General features: G+C 40.4%; 1 protein-coding gene across 3 annotated transcripts; it reads left to right on the top strand.

Moving 5' to 3' along the window:
- The first annotated feature begins 755 nt into the window (after positions 1 to 755).
- tcea3 (transcription elongation factor A (SII), 3) lies at positions 756 to 12,098 on the top strand. Of its 3 annotated transcripts, none has more exons than XM_055013978.1 (21): positions 756 to 1,122; positions 1,841 to 1,903; positions 2,015 to 2,120; positions 2,977 to 3,082; positions 3,943 to 4,419; positions 4,501 to 4,614; positions 4,871 to 4,966; positions 5,659 to 5,727; positions 5,818 to 5,928; positions 6,052 to 6,117; positions 6,335 to 6,394; positions 6,559 to 6,630; positions 6,746 to 6,814; positions 6,909 to 6,971; positions 7,085 to 7,159; positions 8,743 to 8,903; positions 9,039 to 9,100; positions 9,226 to 9,375; positions 9,502 to 9,648; positions 11,140 to 11,211; positions 11,305 to 12,098. In XM_055013978.1, exons 1-21 carry the CDS (start codon positions 1,054 to 1,056, stop codon positions 11,311 to 11,313), a joined length of 2,217 nt encoding a protein of 738 aa, XP_054869953.1. In that variant the 5' UTR covers positions 756 to 1,053; the 3' UTR covers positions 11,314 to 12,098. The 3 variants fall into 3 exon arrangements, with proteins under 3 accessions (XP_054869953.1, XP_054869954.1, XP_054869952.1); XM_055013977.1 differs by having other exon boundaries at positions 757 to 1,122; positions 6,049 to 6,117; XM_055013979.1 differs by lacking the exon at positions 6,559 to 6,630 and having other exon boundaries at positions 6,049 to 6,117.
- Positions 12,099 to 12,843: the final 745 nt, after the last annotated feature.

Below are 12,843 nucleotides of genomic sequence, written 5' to 3'. Positions count from 1 at the left end.
TGGATTTTTTTGGAAAACAGCTCTGAATATTTCAATTCGATAAGCCTTTATTAATCCCACAGTGGGGAAATTTACATGGATACATGAGCAAAGGGGATAGTGCAAACATTTAAGGAATATCAGTAGAAAAGTAAATAAATAACCAAAAATATACAAGGTCTTATAAATGTGCAATATTGCACGTATCAATCATATGTATTCTGCAAACAGGTTATTTCAAAATAAGATCTAAATATTGTTGAAAAGGCTCACTTGAGGGACCCTGCACAAGCTTTTTTTTTTTTTTAATCTATCAGGAGCAGTGACAGAAAATAGAAACTGAAAAGTGTTTTCAGTCTAGTTGACAGCGCCCTCTGGTGGCAAACACGTCTAAACAACCCCAGGCGCATTCCCCCCTTTTAAACAACATTAACTTTATTCTCTACAGTAAAAAAAAAAAAAAAGAAGCGTAATATTTCTGCTTTGATTCATACTAAGTGAGTATCTTGTGTTGTGAAGTTGTGTGTGAGATAGTAAACAGGTAGTACACTGATCCAGTGTCAGGCTGCTCTTTGGCACAGCAGCTGCAGCTGGTACTGGTGTGCAAATAAGCTGAGTGCACACTGCGCTCTGCTTTCAATCTGGAAAGATTAATCATTAGACAGTGACCTGGTTTGAGTGGAGAATCTTAAACACGAAGTGGTATAACGCAACCAGAATACAGAGGAATAAAACAGGCAGTAGGATTCAAGATAGAAAAAGTGAAGTCACTGATTTCCTGGTTGATTTGAGGAGTGTTTTTCAGGTTTAACAAATGGTTTTACGCATAAATCACCCTTGAGTGCAGCTATTTGTGTTGTCCATACGTCTACTACAACGTCTATATTTAGTTGTTGTCATATGTCGCGGTGGTCAGCTGGGATCCTGCAGCAGGACACGCCTCTGGGGCTGAATGGAGTGCGCCGTGCGTAAAGTCCGACCTGCAGTAGATCCGAACTTTTTCTATTTGAAAGTTGCTTTTAAGAAGCACCCAGCCGACGTAAGTGACTGGTTTAAGGCGGACTAAATGCAGCGATGACTCGAGAGGAAGATCTCATCCGGATTGCAAAAAAACTGGACAAGATGGTGTCTAGAAATAACACGGTGAGAGACTCTATTTTGACACCCACAGGTGGCGCGTTGTCCTGCCACCTCGTGCTGCGCAGAAGGCCCCGACAAAAGTGAAATAAGCTTCCTCGAAGTTTCGATTGAGTTCTTGGTGAATTTGTGCGTTTGGAAAGTTGGCAGAAGTGTAACACGAGCCTGACTGTACTGTAACAAATGATCAACAGGTGTTTGGCGCAGGGGTTTGCGTATTTTTCCCTCGCATGATCTTGCAACCTCTAATCTGTAGGTCGAGTTCATTTTGTCGGTTAAATTTTCCTATTGCAAAGACGTTCCTCTGGTTGACATATTGAGGAGTAATTCATTGTGTACAACGGAAAGTAAACAACGCGGCCTGGGAGTGAGGTCGTGCGTGTGTTGTGACTAAATCTGCAAACACGGCAATGTTTCATGGCGCTCCTGCACAGCTCAACTAGAGGGCTGCAGACCAGAATGCTGCTGCAGTAACGTCTAGTTTGTTGTCAGGATGAGCTGCAGTCACGGCGGAAAAAAGGCTTATTTAATGTCTGTCGTGATGCATGTTTTGAATTTTGCAGATGAGCACAATAATGCAGAAGTGAAACCGTTGCTTCCTTCCGCAGAGCTCACATTTGCATGCTGTCAAATCTGCATTTCACACCGTTATTACATTTTTCTAAAAGAACACATGGACTAATTCCACATTACAAGTAACAATAGCTATATTTCATGTGTGCAGGAGGGCGCTATGGACCTCCTGAAAGAACTCCAAGGCTTCAATATGACACTTAAACTTCTCCAGGTGTGTTCCAGTTTTACCATTTTTACTCAGTTTTACACCAACACGACAGCTGACATAAATGCACCATCACTAAAGCTCACAATGTGCTTTTTGTGTGTAATGTTTTGTCAGGAAACAAGAATCGGCATGTCTGTGAATGGTATCAGGAAGCACTGCACGGATGAAGAAGTTATTGCTTTGGCAAAGGTCCTCATAAAAGACTGGAAAAGACTTCTGGGTAAAGATTTACTGATTTATATACACATGGATTTACAGCAGTTTGTGCAATAAACAGATTAGCAGACTGAATGATTTGCTGATATGTCTGTGTAGATTCTCAGTCATAGTAAGTTAAAGTTCAGTAGAGGACAGCTAGACTTCTTTTTCAGTTCCTGAAGACATTTCACTTCTCATTGAAGAAGTTTCTGACTGACTGGTGGGGAGTCGAGGTATTTAGTCTCACCCCCACATCTGCAGACTCACAGCCTCTTGTCGGCTTCAGAAGTGACAGCTTTGTCAAAAAGCACTTAAAGTAATTACAAAATCAAAGAAATTGTTAAAGCAATTTGAGGTGGAATAGTTGTGGTGGAAAATTTGCATGCAAGGCTACAAGCACTGTCATTAAAATGTGCGATCCACTGTGTGCACTGCACAATCACAATCCTTGGCAAAAGTTTAAATTTTCAGTGTGATAGGTCACTGCCAGGAGGTTGTCTTTGCTTCCCATCATAAAGAAAACAATAGCACACCAATTGCACAAAGAAGGGCAAAGTCTGAAGAAATGAAATGAAATGACTGAAATGAGCAGCCTGGGATGTCAGACTAGGACCCCACTTATCCGGTACTTATAATGCAGTCCTGAGATCCCTCCCCAGTTTCATAACCACACCTTAAATCATGTGAGTCGGTCACAAATCAGCCTTGAGTCACTTGATTTGGGGTTGAGAATAAATACCTGGTGACTTAGAATGGAATAAGCCTATTGAATGAAAGTGAAACATATACAAGAACCAAAAAAAAGTCCAGCTGCCTTCTGCTGAAGCACTTAAGATGATTTGCTGATATGATTCTTCCTCCTACACGCACTCACGCAGACTCTGGCCATTCTAACTCTGAGAAACCGACTGAAATGAAAAACGGCTTGGACTCCGGCAAAACGGCAGCGTCTTCCAACAGCTCCCCCTCAGAGAGACACAGCAGGTCAGTGGTTTTGCAGCTGCTGCATGGACACAGGTGCATGACGTCTCAGACACAGCACATGCATTACGAAATAAAGTTCTGCAGACCTCCAAGGCCTGTTTAGTCAGAGCCAGACCGCTGAGTTTCCATTACACTAGGCTTTTAGACAGCACTTTTCTTTATTGGCCTTGAGAAAAATGTCAGCCTCAAAAGTGACAACAGCTCTGTTGAAAAGCTCTTAAAACTATTACAAAATCAAAGAAACTGTCGAGGCCAATTACTCCCTGGCGGTCACAACACAGCAGCTGTTTAAGGATGATGCAAAAATAATAAGAAATAATTTGTGTCTGCGCCGTGGCAGCTTTTAAGACGTTGCATTTTCATTTCTTTGTTGTTTAATTGCATCACCGTTTTAAAAAAGTACAATTTTCTACCCTCTGACAGTTGTAGGTAGACTGATGTTATCCATGTGGGAAAAGGAAAAAAATAAAACAGATAAAAGCAGGAGATATTAAATTTGTCTTGTTCTGTCGCTGAGGCTGAAATGTTAAGTAAAATAAAAAAAAATAGAAATAGTTACAATATACCATCAGCACCTCTAACAGATTATCTTAAGTTTAGATTAAAAAAATCATGAAATTAATGATATTTCTCTTCTAATGCCTCATGTACACTGAATTTTTTTTCCTTTTAGGGAGCTGAGCTGGTATCAATATCACCTTTGCTGGTCAGAAATTTACACTGAATATGTGATTTCTTTAATATAAAAAAAAATCTCTGCATTTGGTATCACTCCCATCTGAATGGGGAAGACAGAAAACAGGTAAATGTTTAGCTCTTGATCAGAGGTAAACATGATTCTTCCTTCTTCCTTCTGCTAGTCACAGGAGACTGGATGTCAAACCCAAACACGACTCAGATCCTGACAAAACACCCTCTGATAGAAAAGAAAAACACAACGACGAACACAAAAAGAGGCACGTGGATGACCCAAGGGACGAAAAGCACCGCGAGGACCTGCAAAATGAGAAGCATCTCCAAGAAATCAGAAAAGAGAAACCTGCGGAAAGTCCCAAACCGGAGACGGATAACAAGAAACAGAAGCACACGCAGGACCAGCAAGGCGAAAAACACAAGTCCGAACAGAGGAAAGAAAGACCGTTCGAGGAGCCGAAAAAGATGAAACATGTGGAAGAGCTCAAGAAAGAGAAACACCCCGAGGAGCTGAAGAAGCACAACGGTTCAGGTGACATGAAGAAGGACAAATGCAGGGAAGAGAGTCGACACGAGAGGCCGATTAACACGATGCAGCGAGACAGTGAGAAGCATACTGACGCTCACAGACCGATATTTGAAAGGTGAGGAAGTAATGACTCAAAAAGTGATAATTACACATCATGGAGTTGCAGTGGAGCTTCAGAATGAATCATTTGTTCCAGGAGAGGAGTGTTGGACAGCAGTATTCTGTATCCCACCCGCTTCCCGTCTCCTCCTCGACACGCTCGGCCTCCTCTTCCCATCAAACGTCCGTCTTTGGACGTGAAAAAGGAAAGGTCAGGACTTCCGGAGCCGAAGAGCACGACAGAGTGAAAGTTGCTGCTGCTACTGCATGACATAAAACTGACCGAGTTACTCACATGCGCTGACATTTGCTCCTGCAGTTTTATAACTGAAGTCATGGCCTAACCGCACGCCTGCTGTGCACCGTGCATGCTGTGATGAGTCGGTCAGGTGTGTGTTTATGTGCTCCAGCAGCTGCATGATGCATCATCTGGGACTCTGATCTGTGCTGTTGTGACATGTGTTCAGGAAGGACGGGAAAGACTCTTCCTCCCGACATCCTCGTCCTCCTCGACCCAGCTCCCCGCAAACCAAACGGCCTTCGGTGGAAGTAAAGAAAGAGAGGTCAGGAGTAGAGGTCGACTGATACGTTTTGTTTTTTTCTTTTCTTTTCTGGGCCAATATCGATGCTGATTATTGGTAATCAAGAAAGACAGATGACCGATATTTGGAGCCGATATACATTACATATAATGAATTTACAACATGAGATAGCAGGGAACCTTTGTATCATCAATAAGGGTGACTGTGACTGAATACATAAAATAGAAATAGGAGTGATTAAATTAGGACACTTTCCTCTGTTTATGTAGGATCGATTGAGATTGATCAGTTTGTCTTCTGCAGTTATGTCTGCTGTTCTTCTATTTTCTTAATCTTTTAGTGTCTTCTCACTTTTATTCCCCACTAACATCCAGATCTTAAAGCATTATTTTCCAGACTCTGTTTCAGGTTAATCTGTAGCGGCCTTCTAACGTAGCTGTTAGCTTAGCCTTAGCCACTGTGAGAGGAGTTGATTCAGTTTTTCTGCTTGAGCGACATTTCTGAGACCCCAGGGTGTTTATAGACAAACGGAGAAGGCTGCATCAGGCCTGAAGTAGCACATTTAATTTATCAATAATCGGTCAATAAAAATATCGGGAAAATGCCAAATATCGGCCACAATAATCTATCTGTCCCTACTGTGGTGCATGAGTTTTTAAAATTAAACTGTGCCGAAAAAAGAGACTCAAACGAATGCTGAATTTTCACATCAGGAAAGCTCCGCCGGACCCAAACGCTCCGATCACTCCTCTTCCTCTTCACCTTCATCCTCCTCCTCCAAGGTCAGGCCCTGCATGCCCACTCGTGTTGCATCACTCTGATATTTCCCTCGCTCCCATTGTGCAGTAGCTCAAAGGCGTCTTTTCATTTAGAAAGGAGCCTCCTGACCCCAACGCTCCTCTTCCTCCACTGCCTCTTCACCTTCACCCTCCTCCTCCTCCGACAAAGCGTCCCTCACTGGATGGGAAAAAGGAAAAAGACAGGTCTGGATCGGATGAGTTCTCTGCATGGAGTGTCTGAGATGGAATAGTTTGGAGAAAATAACCCATAATTACATTTGGAGTTCTCTGCCCTGCATTGAATCCTTGTGTTGTTTGCTGCAGCAGGAAGGCGTCTACAGACTCCAAGCCTCCCCCGCAGAAAAAGACGTCAGACCACATAAAGAAAGACAGGTCCGCGATCTGGGAGTGATTCTGTCTCTCATTCGTCTGTGAAAATTAAGTTTCCTGTTGTCGCTGGAGGAGCAGTGACCTCAGACTGTAATCTCCATTTTGCTTTAGTTTTACATTTAAAACTGCGGCGTTGTATTAGTATGGTGATGTATTACTGGAAGCCTTCTGGCACTTTTAGCTGGTGTCTGATGCTTTTCTGTTGCTGTTCTTGTTGCAGGAAAGACTCAGTGGATAGCAAAGTGTCTAAAAAGCACTCAGATGAAGCCAAGAGAGAAAGGTTGGCAAGTCATGAGCGCAAAAATGTCTGTTGAACTGCAGGTGTTGTACTCTGATGGTTTTGTGGCTCTGGAAAAACATTCAGTGCATGAGGAGATGAGTACTAGTTTTTACTCTCGGCGGCTGGATTTGGTTCAAAATCACACTAACGTTTCCTTTTGTCAGGAAAGATTCGTCTGACTCTAAACCGCCTCCTCCCAAAAAGCCCAGTTTGGAGGTGAAAAAAGAAAAGCACAGGTGTGGAAAGGAGTTCCACAGTTCAACAATAACCCAAGTGTGTGTGTGTGTGTGTGTGTGTTTTCTGTACTCAAAATTAGTTGTTAGTGTCACAGATCTGTTTTTTCTGCTGCAGGAAGGATTCCAGTGACTCAAAGTCCAGCCAACCTGTGAAACGTCATTCAACGGAGTCCAAACCTGACAGGTAGGGGCGGTTTACATAACCTTCAATCCCAGTCAGACTTGGAACATCAAATCCAGATTAAACGCAGATTTACTCAAAGTGTCTCATTACTTAGACGGGAATCGACTGATTCAAAGAAAAGCAGCTCACCACCAGCAAAGAAGCTCACAGCTGAAAGGTAAATGAGACTCATTTCATCTGCTGTCATCTTCTGACCTCATAACAAAAGATTTTGTAGATTTCCTACAAGGGGAAAATGACATGAGTGACTCTGGTTTTGCATTATTCAAGGAGAGAGTCTCACAGCTCCAAACCTCCTCAGCCCAGACCTCCACAGAGGAAGCCCTCTACTGACAGCATCGACAGGTATTTTAATAGTCTTGTCTGCTGCTGCTCAGGGTTTAAATTGGACCAGAGCTCACTGGAGCCGACCTCCGCCTCTTGAAATCCAGATCTTACACTGCTACAACTGAGCTCCATCTCCTCCATCATCACCAGCTTGCACATAAACCTTAAGATCTGCTGTCAGACTGTTGCTTTCGATTCTCTGACTTGATCACAGCAGCTTCACCGAACAGCAGCCGACTCCAAACTAAGGGAGGGGCTGCATGCAGTTGATGTATCAGGCACAGCAGTGGTAACCTCATCAATAATTTACCTGGTCTGACGTGCCATTGGTCTTATGTAGCTGATTATCCTGAATGCTTTTCTGCAGGCAGACAGTTGAGCTGAATACTCACAGCTTCTGTGGTAAAATCAATGGACCAAAGCAGTCACATTCAATCCAGCAGATTTTTTTTGGGGTGGATCCAATGGTTTAATATGGAGAGTTTTCAAGTTTGCTGCTTAAATGCAATAAGTTTTGCAGTGGTGTCTTTACTCCAAGTATAAAATGATTTACTCACTGAAATAAACACAAAATAAGGCAACAGTCACTCAGTGTAATACAGAAACTAGACTTCATTGTACTGTATTTATAAGCTGCAGCAGCTGGGTCACAACAAAGATATGTTTATTTGTATGTATATTGAATTTAACTATGAATTAAATGCAAATAATGACAATTTCTATTATATATGTTGACATTAGGAATAGTGTCTGCAGTGTATTATAATAGTTCAGCTTTTTAATTCTTCCAACGAATTTAAAATGTTGCTTCATTCAAATGAGTAAAAGGTACATAGAGTCAAATATTAAAGTAAAATTCACCTGAAATGTGGTGACATAAGCCTTAAAATTTTGAGAAATTGAACCTCTGGTGTAGAGCCTCATGACTATTTTATATTCAGTCTAGCTCAGGATAAAACAAAGTAAGGCTTGAAGGCAGCTTCAAAGCTTTGGAAATGCCTTCTCTTGCAATTAAATGGTCTCCTTATGTTGACATTTTTAGGAAAAATCTAAAGACGTACACGTTTTCAGTGTTGTTTGGTTGCTCTTAGTGGTCCTAATATTTTAGTACTTGATCCTGCAAGCTTCCATCCTGTTTTCTGTCTTGCTTATTGCATTTTTTTCCTTATTGCTTGTCTCATAATGTGCACAGGAATTATTTTTTTGTTAAAAGTGCTATAAAAATAATTCATTTTGAATTAATTTTGATTTGATGCTGATGAACTGGGTGTTGCTGTTTGACAACTAGCTAATGGTAAGAAACAACTCCAAACGAACACAACGGTTATTATTTATACATATTTTTAAAAATTCATGAAGCATCATTGATATTTAGGAGTGGTGCTCTGTTGAAAGTGGATAAATGTGTTTTGTGGCACTTATTCAGGTTGTTTTCTCCTGACTAGACCCTTGCTTGTGTTGTATCTACTCTGATGTACATCGCTTTGGATAAAAAGTGTTAAATGAAATTATAAATAATTGAAAAGTGCTCTAAGTGTGCTAAACAGTCTATAATGAAATTAAATGATGATAAAACTGATTTATATATTTTTTTTCTACAGGAAAGGCAAAATTGAAGCCCCTAAGACCCCCACCACCCCGACCAGCCCGATGTCGCCCAGCTTCAGCTCTTCTGGGGGTCCGCTGTCCCCTCACCTTTCCACCGGAGACTCCGTCAGAGACAAGTGCATTGAGATGATTTCAGCTGCTCTGCGCACCGACAGTGAGGCCACACTTTGTAACTGACAGCAGCCACTAATGTCCTAATATCCATATTTAAAAACGCTGCATGTGGAGCACACTCGGATATGAATGTGGTTGGCTGATTGATGCAAATTATGTTCTCTGCACTTCACAGATGACTACAAAGACTTTGGAGCTAACTGTGATGGGATGGCAGTGGAGATTGAACATCATATCCTTCAGTTTAGTGAATTATTCACAGCTAGGGTTTGGTTTCAGTGATTCATCTGTTTCATATGATTACTATCACACATGCTCTACAGTAGAATTAACAGGCCCTTGACTGTGTGATCGCACATATCTACCAGGAGACAAAGGCCACTGATATGAAATATAAGAACAGGGTGCGGAGCCGCATCAGCAACCTGAAGGACCCCAAGAACCCCGGACTTCGCAGAAACGTCCTCGCAGGAAGCATCGACTTACATCGCATCGCCACCATGTCTGCTGAGGTACGAGAAAACGCAACTTCACTCTTTGCTCCTTGATCAAGTCCTTGTTCTGTTTTTGTGCATGATGACGCCTGACATTCCTGTTTCCTCCTTCCATCGCTTCCTTGCCGTGTCTCCTTTTTAAAGGAAATGGCCAGCGACGAGCTGAAACAGCTGAGGAACGTTCTCACCCAGGAGGCCATCAGGGAGCACCAGATGGCCAAAACTGGAGGCACCACCACCGACCTGCTGCAGTGCAGCAAGTGCAAGAAGAAGAACTGCACCTACAACCAGGTGAGCAGATGGAAATGCACAGCTAACCCTCTCAAGTGAGATGAAGTTTAGCTTTAGTAGGACTTTTCAAAATATTATATAGAGTGTTCAGCAGCTTGTGTCATATTGTTTCTGTAAGTTCAACTTTAGGTTCAAGTGTAATTTCAGAATATTTTAACTAGTATGACAAATGTAATGATAGAACAACAAGCTAGAAAAATATCTGCAAGAGAAGGTAATACCTTTACATAATTATAATGTGCGTTACACTACCTGGTATTTATGACGGATTTGGAATGGATACTATAACATTGGGCTGCATGATACTGGAATAAACTGACATCGCAAAATGTTTTCTTTCTGTGATACATACATTTTTATACACTGCTCAGAAAATTTAAGATAACACTGAAATCACACTGTAATTTATTGAGAACAAAATTATGTAAGAATGGACAGTGAAACCAAAATTATTTACCCACAGAGGAGGGGAAGGACCAATCACTTACGCTTGAACTGGACAGATCGATATCTCAGAAGTTTAGTTGAAGTGGTGTGAACTGTGATGATTAAATGTTCCCTTAGTTGTTTGAGCAGTGGATTTATTGCAATATGAAAACAAAAAGTCACCAGTTGGTTTGAATAACTCTATTTGGAAAAGAATGACTCATTCTAGAATGATTGGGGGGATTTTGTTGGAAAGCATATCTATATCGGAAAAAAAAACTGAAAATAGCCTTCTTATGTGGTATAATTCTGGCAAAGGCATCAAAAAGTGTTTTTTGGCTTTGGTTGGCATTCAGATCTGGCTTTGCACTAGTCATACAGATTTTTTTGATGCCGATTTAACTTGTCAAACAAATTAGTTGTGTTGCTCCGTGTGGTGGCAACAGTTTTAAGACGACGCCAACAGAGTACCAGTCTTTGTACAACATAATCTTTTCTGTCGCCAAAATAATTCCACACAACTGATGCTGCATTTCTTTTTCCAACCAAATCTTCTTTTTCAGTGTTTTTCTTCTCTTTGTGTCTCATTTTGCTGTGCACATGTGGAGTTCACATATCAACAGATTTCTGTATCTTGTAAATAAAGTTCTAAAAAACAGAATTATCCAAGAAGCCTTAAATCTGGGTAAATTCTCTTCTGTCAGACAGACTAGTAGATTAGTTATGGAAATGAGAAACGTGTGAGGTCTCTTTTTGTGTCAAGCAGCAAAAACTGTCACAGCATGATGTGTTTGAGTTAATTTGCGTCTTTCATATATGGTTTTTATCAGCTGTTTGCCTTTCGTTAAAGAAAAATAAGAAATGATTTACTGTTGCAGAAACCACTCTTAGCCTGTTAATAATTATTTGTGTGTAAGTGCAGCTATGAGACGCCAGTACTGGCCTGACATATTCCATAAATACTCCCAGCTGATTGTGTTACAGCTTTATTCAGTTGTGGATTATATAAACTGCTTCAGTGTTGTGTTTTGCTCACAACAAACCTCCCATGTGTGTTTGTTTTAGGTGCAGACACGCAGCGCTGACGAGCCAATGACCACATTTGTTCTGTGCAACGAGTGTGGCAACCGCTGGAAGGTAAGTTCTTCTCAGCCACTCGTCTGTGTTTTGTTGAAAAACTGAATAAAGAGACATTTTATAATGCTTCATTTTTTTTTTCTGTTTTTCCAGTTCTGCTGATGCCTTCGAGGTGAAACCAAGTATTTTTTCTGAGCATATTGACCTGCTAATTTTCTATAATGGGAGGGAAGGGACGTTTTTAAATAATTGCAGCTAGCGATTTCAACAGATTGATGGTGTTGTTACAATTTTTACTTGAAATTTTGAGATTTCTAAGCATGTGCCAATAATCAGTTTGCTTTATGTGGATTTGAAGACTGAGCATGAATGTCAGTTTGATGACTGACACATTAAATCAACCCGGTTGTAACTCATCAATAATAACGATGGTGCTGTCACAATAGAGACACTCATGACCCGTTTAATACGCTGTCATATTACAGCTGTTCACCTTGTACATATCCAATTCCAATAAAACTGCAGAAATCATCAAAGTGGTTGCTTTTTAAAAGGGTAGTTTGATCAAAATGTTGGACACTTATGATATCACGGTGCCTTCATGGTGATAAGGATGGTGTCATTATACAGTAGTTCTACGATTCTCCATATACATCTCAAAACAGTCATCTACAATAATCTAATATATGGACCAGAAACAGAAAATTGGCTGTTAAGTTGGCAACGCTCACATAGCAATATACAGATCATTGTTAAGCTTTATTTAAATATGTATTTTGAAAGTACGGCCTTACTAATAATCCCATTTTTTTTATTCTGACTGCAGTTACAGTTTCTGTGCTTTTTTTGTTTGATTGATTTTTTGCTCTTTCATGTGTTCTGTTAATCCTAAATCCACAGTCACACACATTGACAGCACAATGCAGTGAATAAATACATAATTCTTGCTTTTTGCCTTTTTTTGTTTTTGCTTTTTTTTTAACAAATATTGTGATTTTATTCTTTTTCAGTGTATTGCAGAAGTGATCTATTGTGATGCAATCCTTGTAAAGGGAAATATATCCTAAAAGTTCTGCATTATAAGTAATTCTGTAATCTCTATAATAGGCTCCTAAATTGTCTTTTTAAACGAAGACAGTCATACTGAATATTGTTCAACTCTTTACACTCACTTTTGTCAGGGCTAAACTTTTAAGACTCTAGACAACTTGCAGCAACAGACATAATATTATGAAGTCTAGCCTGGGTTTTGTCTGTGAATTCACCACTGACTCCAACTTCAAGTTTATTATTTGTCACTTGAAGGGCAATTTGTTATGCACAAGCATTCAGAATAAGCAAACCATAAAAACAATAAAAAACTATGTTAAAGAAATGTTTTAAAAATGTAAAAAAAAAATAAAAATAAAACAGTAAGAAATGGGAGAGGGGAGCAACTTATACTCCTGATTAAGAGGATGAGTAGCATCCATAAGAATAGACTCTGCTTTCCTTTTAACTTGTGTATTAAAAATGTCTTCAAGACTGTTAAAACACACCCCGGCTACTTTTACTATCCTCCCGAGGGAGTTCTTGTCGCCAAGTAAATATGACGTCAAGCAAAATAGCTAATAGAAAGTGTTTTTGCAATGGCTACCCAAGTTTCATACTTGAAAATGAACATATCTCAAATTTGGCACACATCACCTGGAT

Source organism: Amphiprion ocellaris, chromosome 9, assembly GCF_022539595.1.
Source record: "Amphiprion ocellaris isolate individual 3 ecotype Okinawa chromosome 9, ASM2253959v1, whole genome shotgun sequence".
NCBI classification, from domain to species: domain Eukaryota; kingdom Metazoa; phylum Chordata; class Actinopteri; family Pomacentridae; genus Amphiprion; species Amphiprion ocellaris.
The sequence above is the reverse complement of the archived record's forward strand: the minus strand, read 5'-3'. Positions and strand labels throughout refer to the sequence as shown.

What these genes read in the sequence shown, in the direction of transcription:
- tcea3 (XM_055013977.1), top strand. Translation starts at nt 1,054, where the DNA reads ATGACTCGAGAGGAAGATCTCATCCGGATTGCAAAAAAACTGGACAAG. An exon ending in GACCACATAAAGAAAGACAG is followed by an intron (nt 6,118 to 6,334) that starts GTCCGCGATCTG and finishes TTCTTGTTGCAG; the next exon opens with GAAAGACTCAGTGGATAGCA. An exon ending in ACGGAGTCCAAACCTGACAG is followed by an intron (nt 6,815 to 6,908) that starts GTAGGGGCGGTT and finishes CTCATTACTTAG; the next exon opens with ACGGGAATCGACTGATTCAA.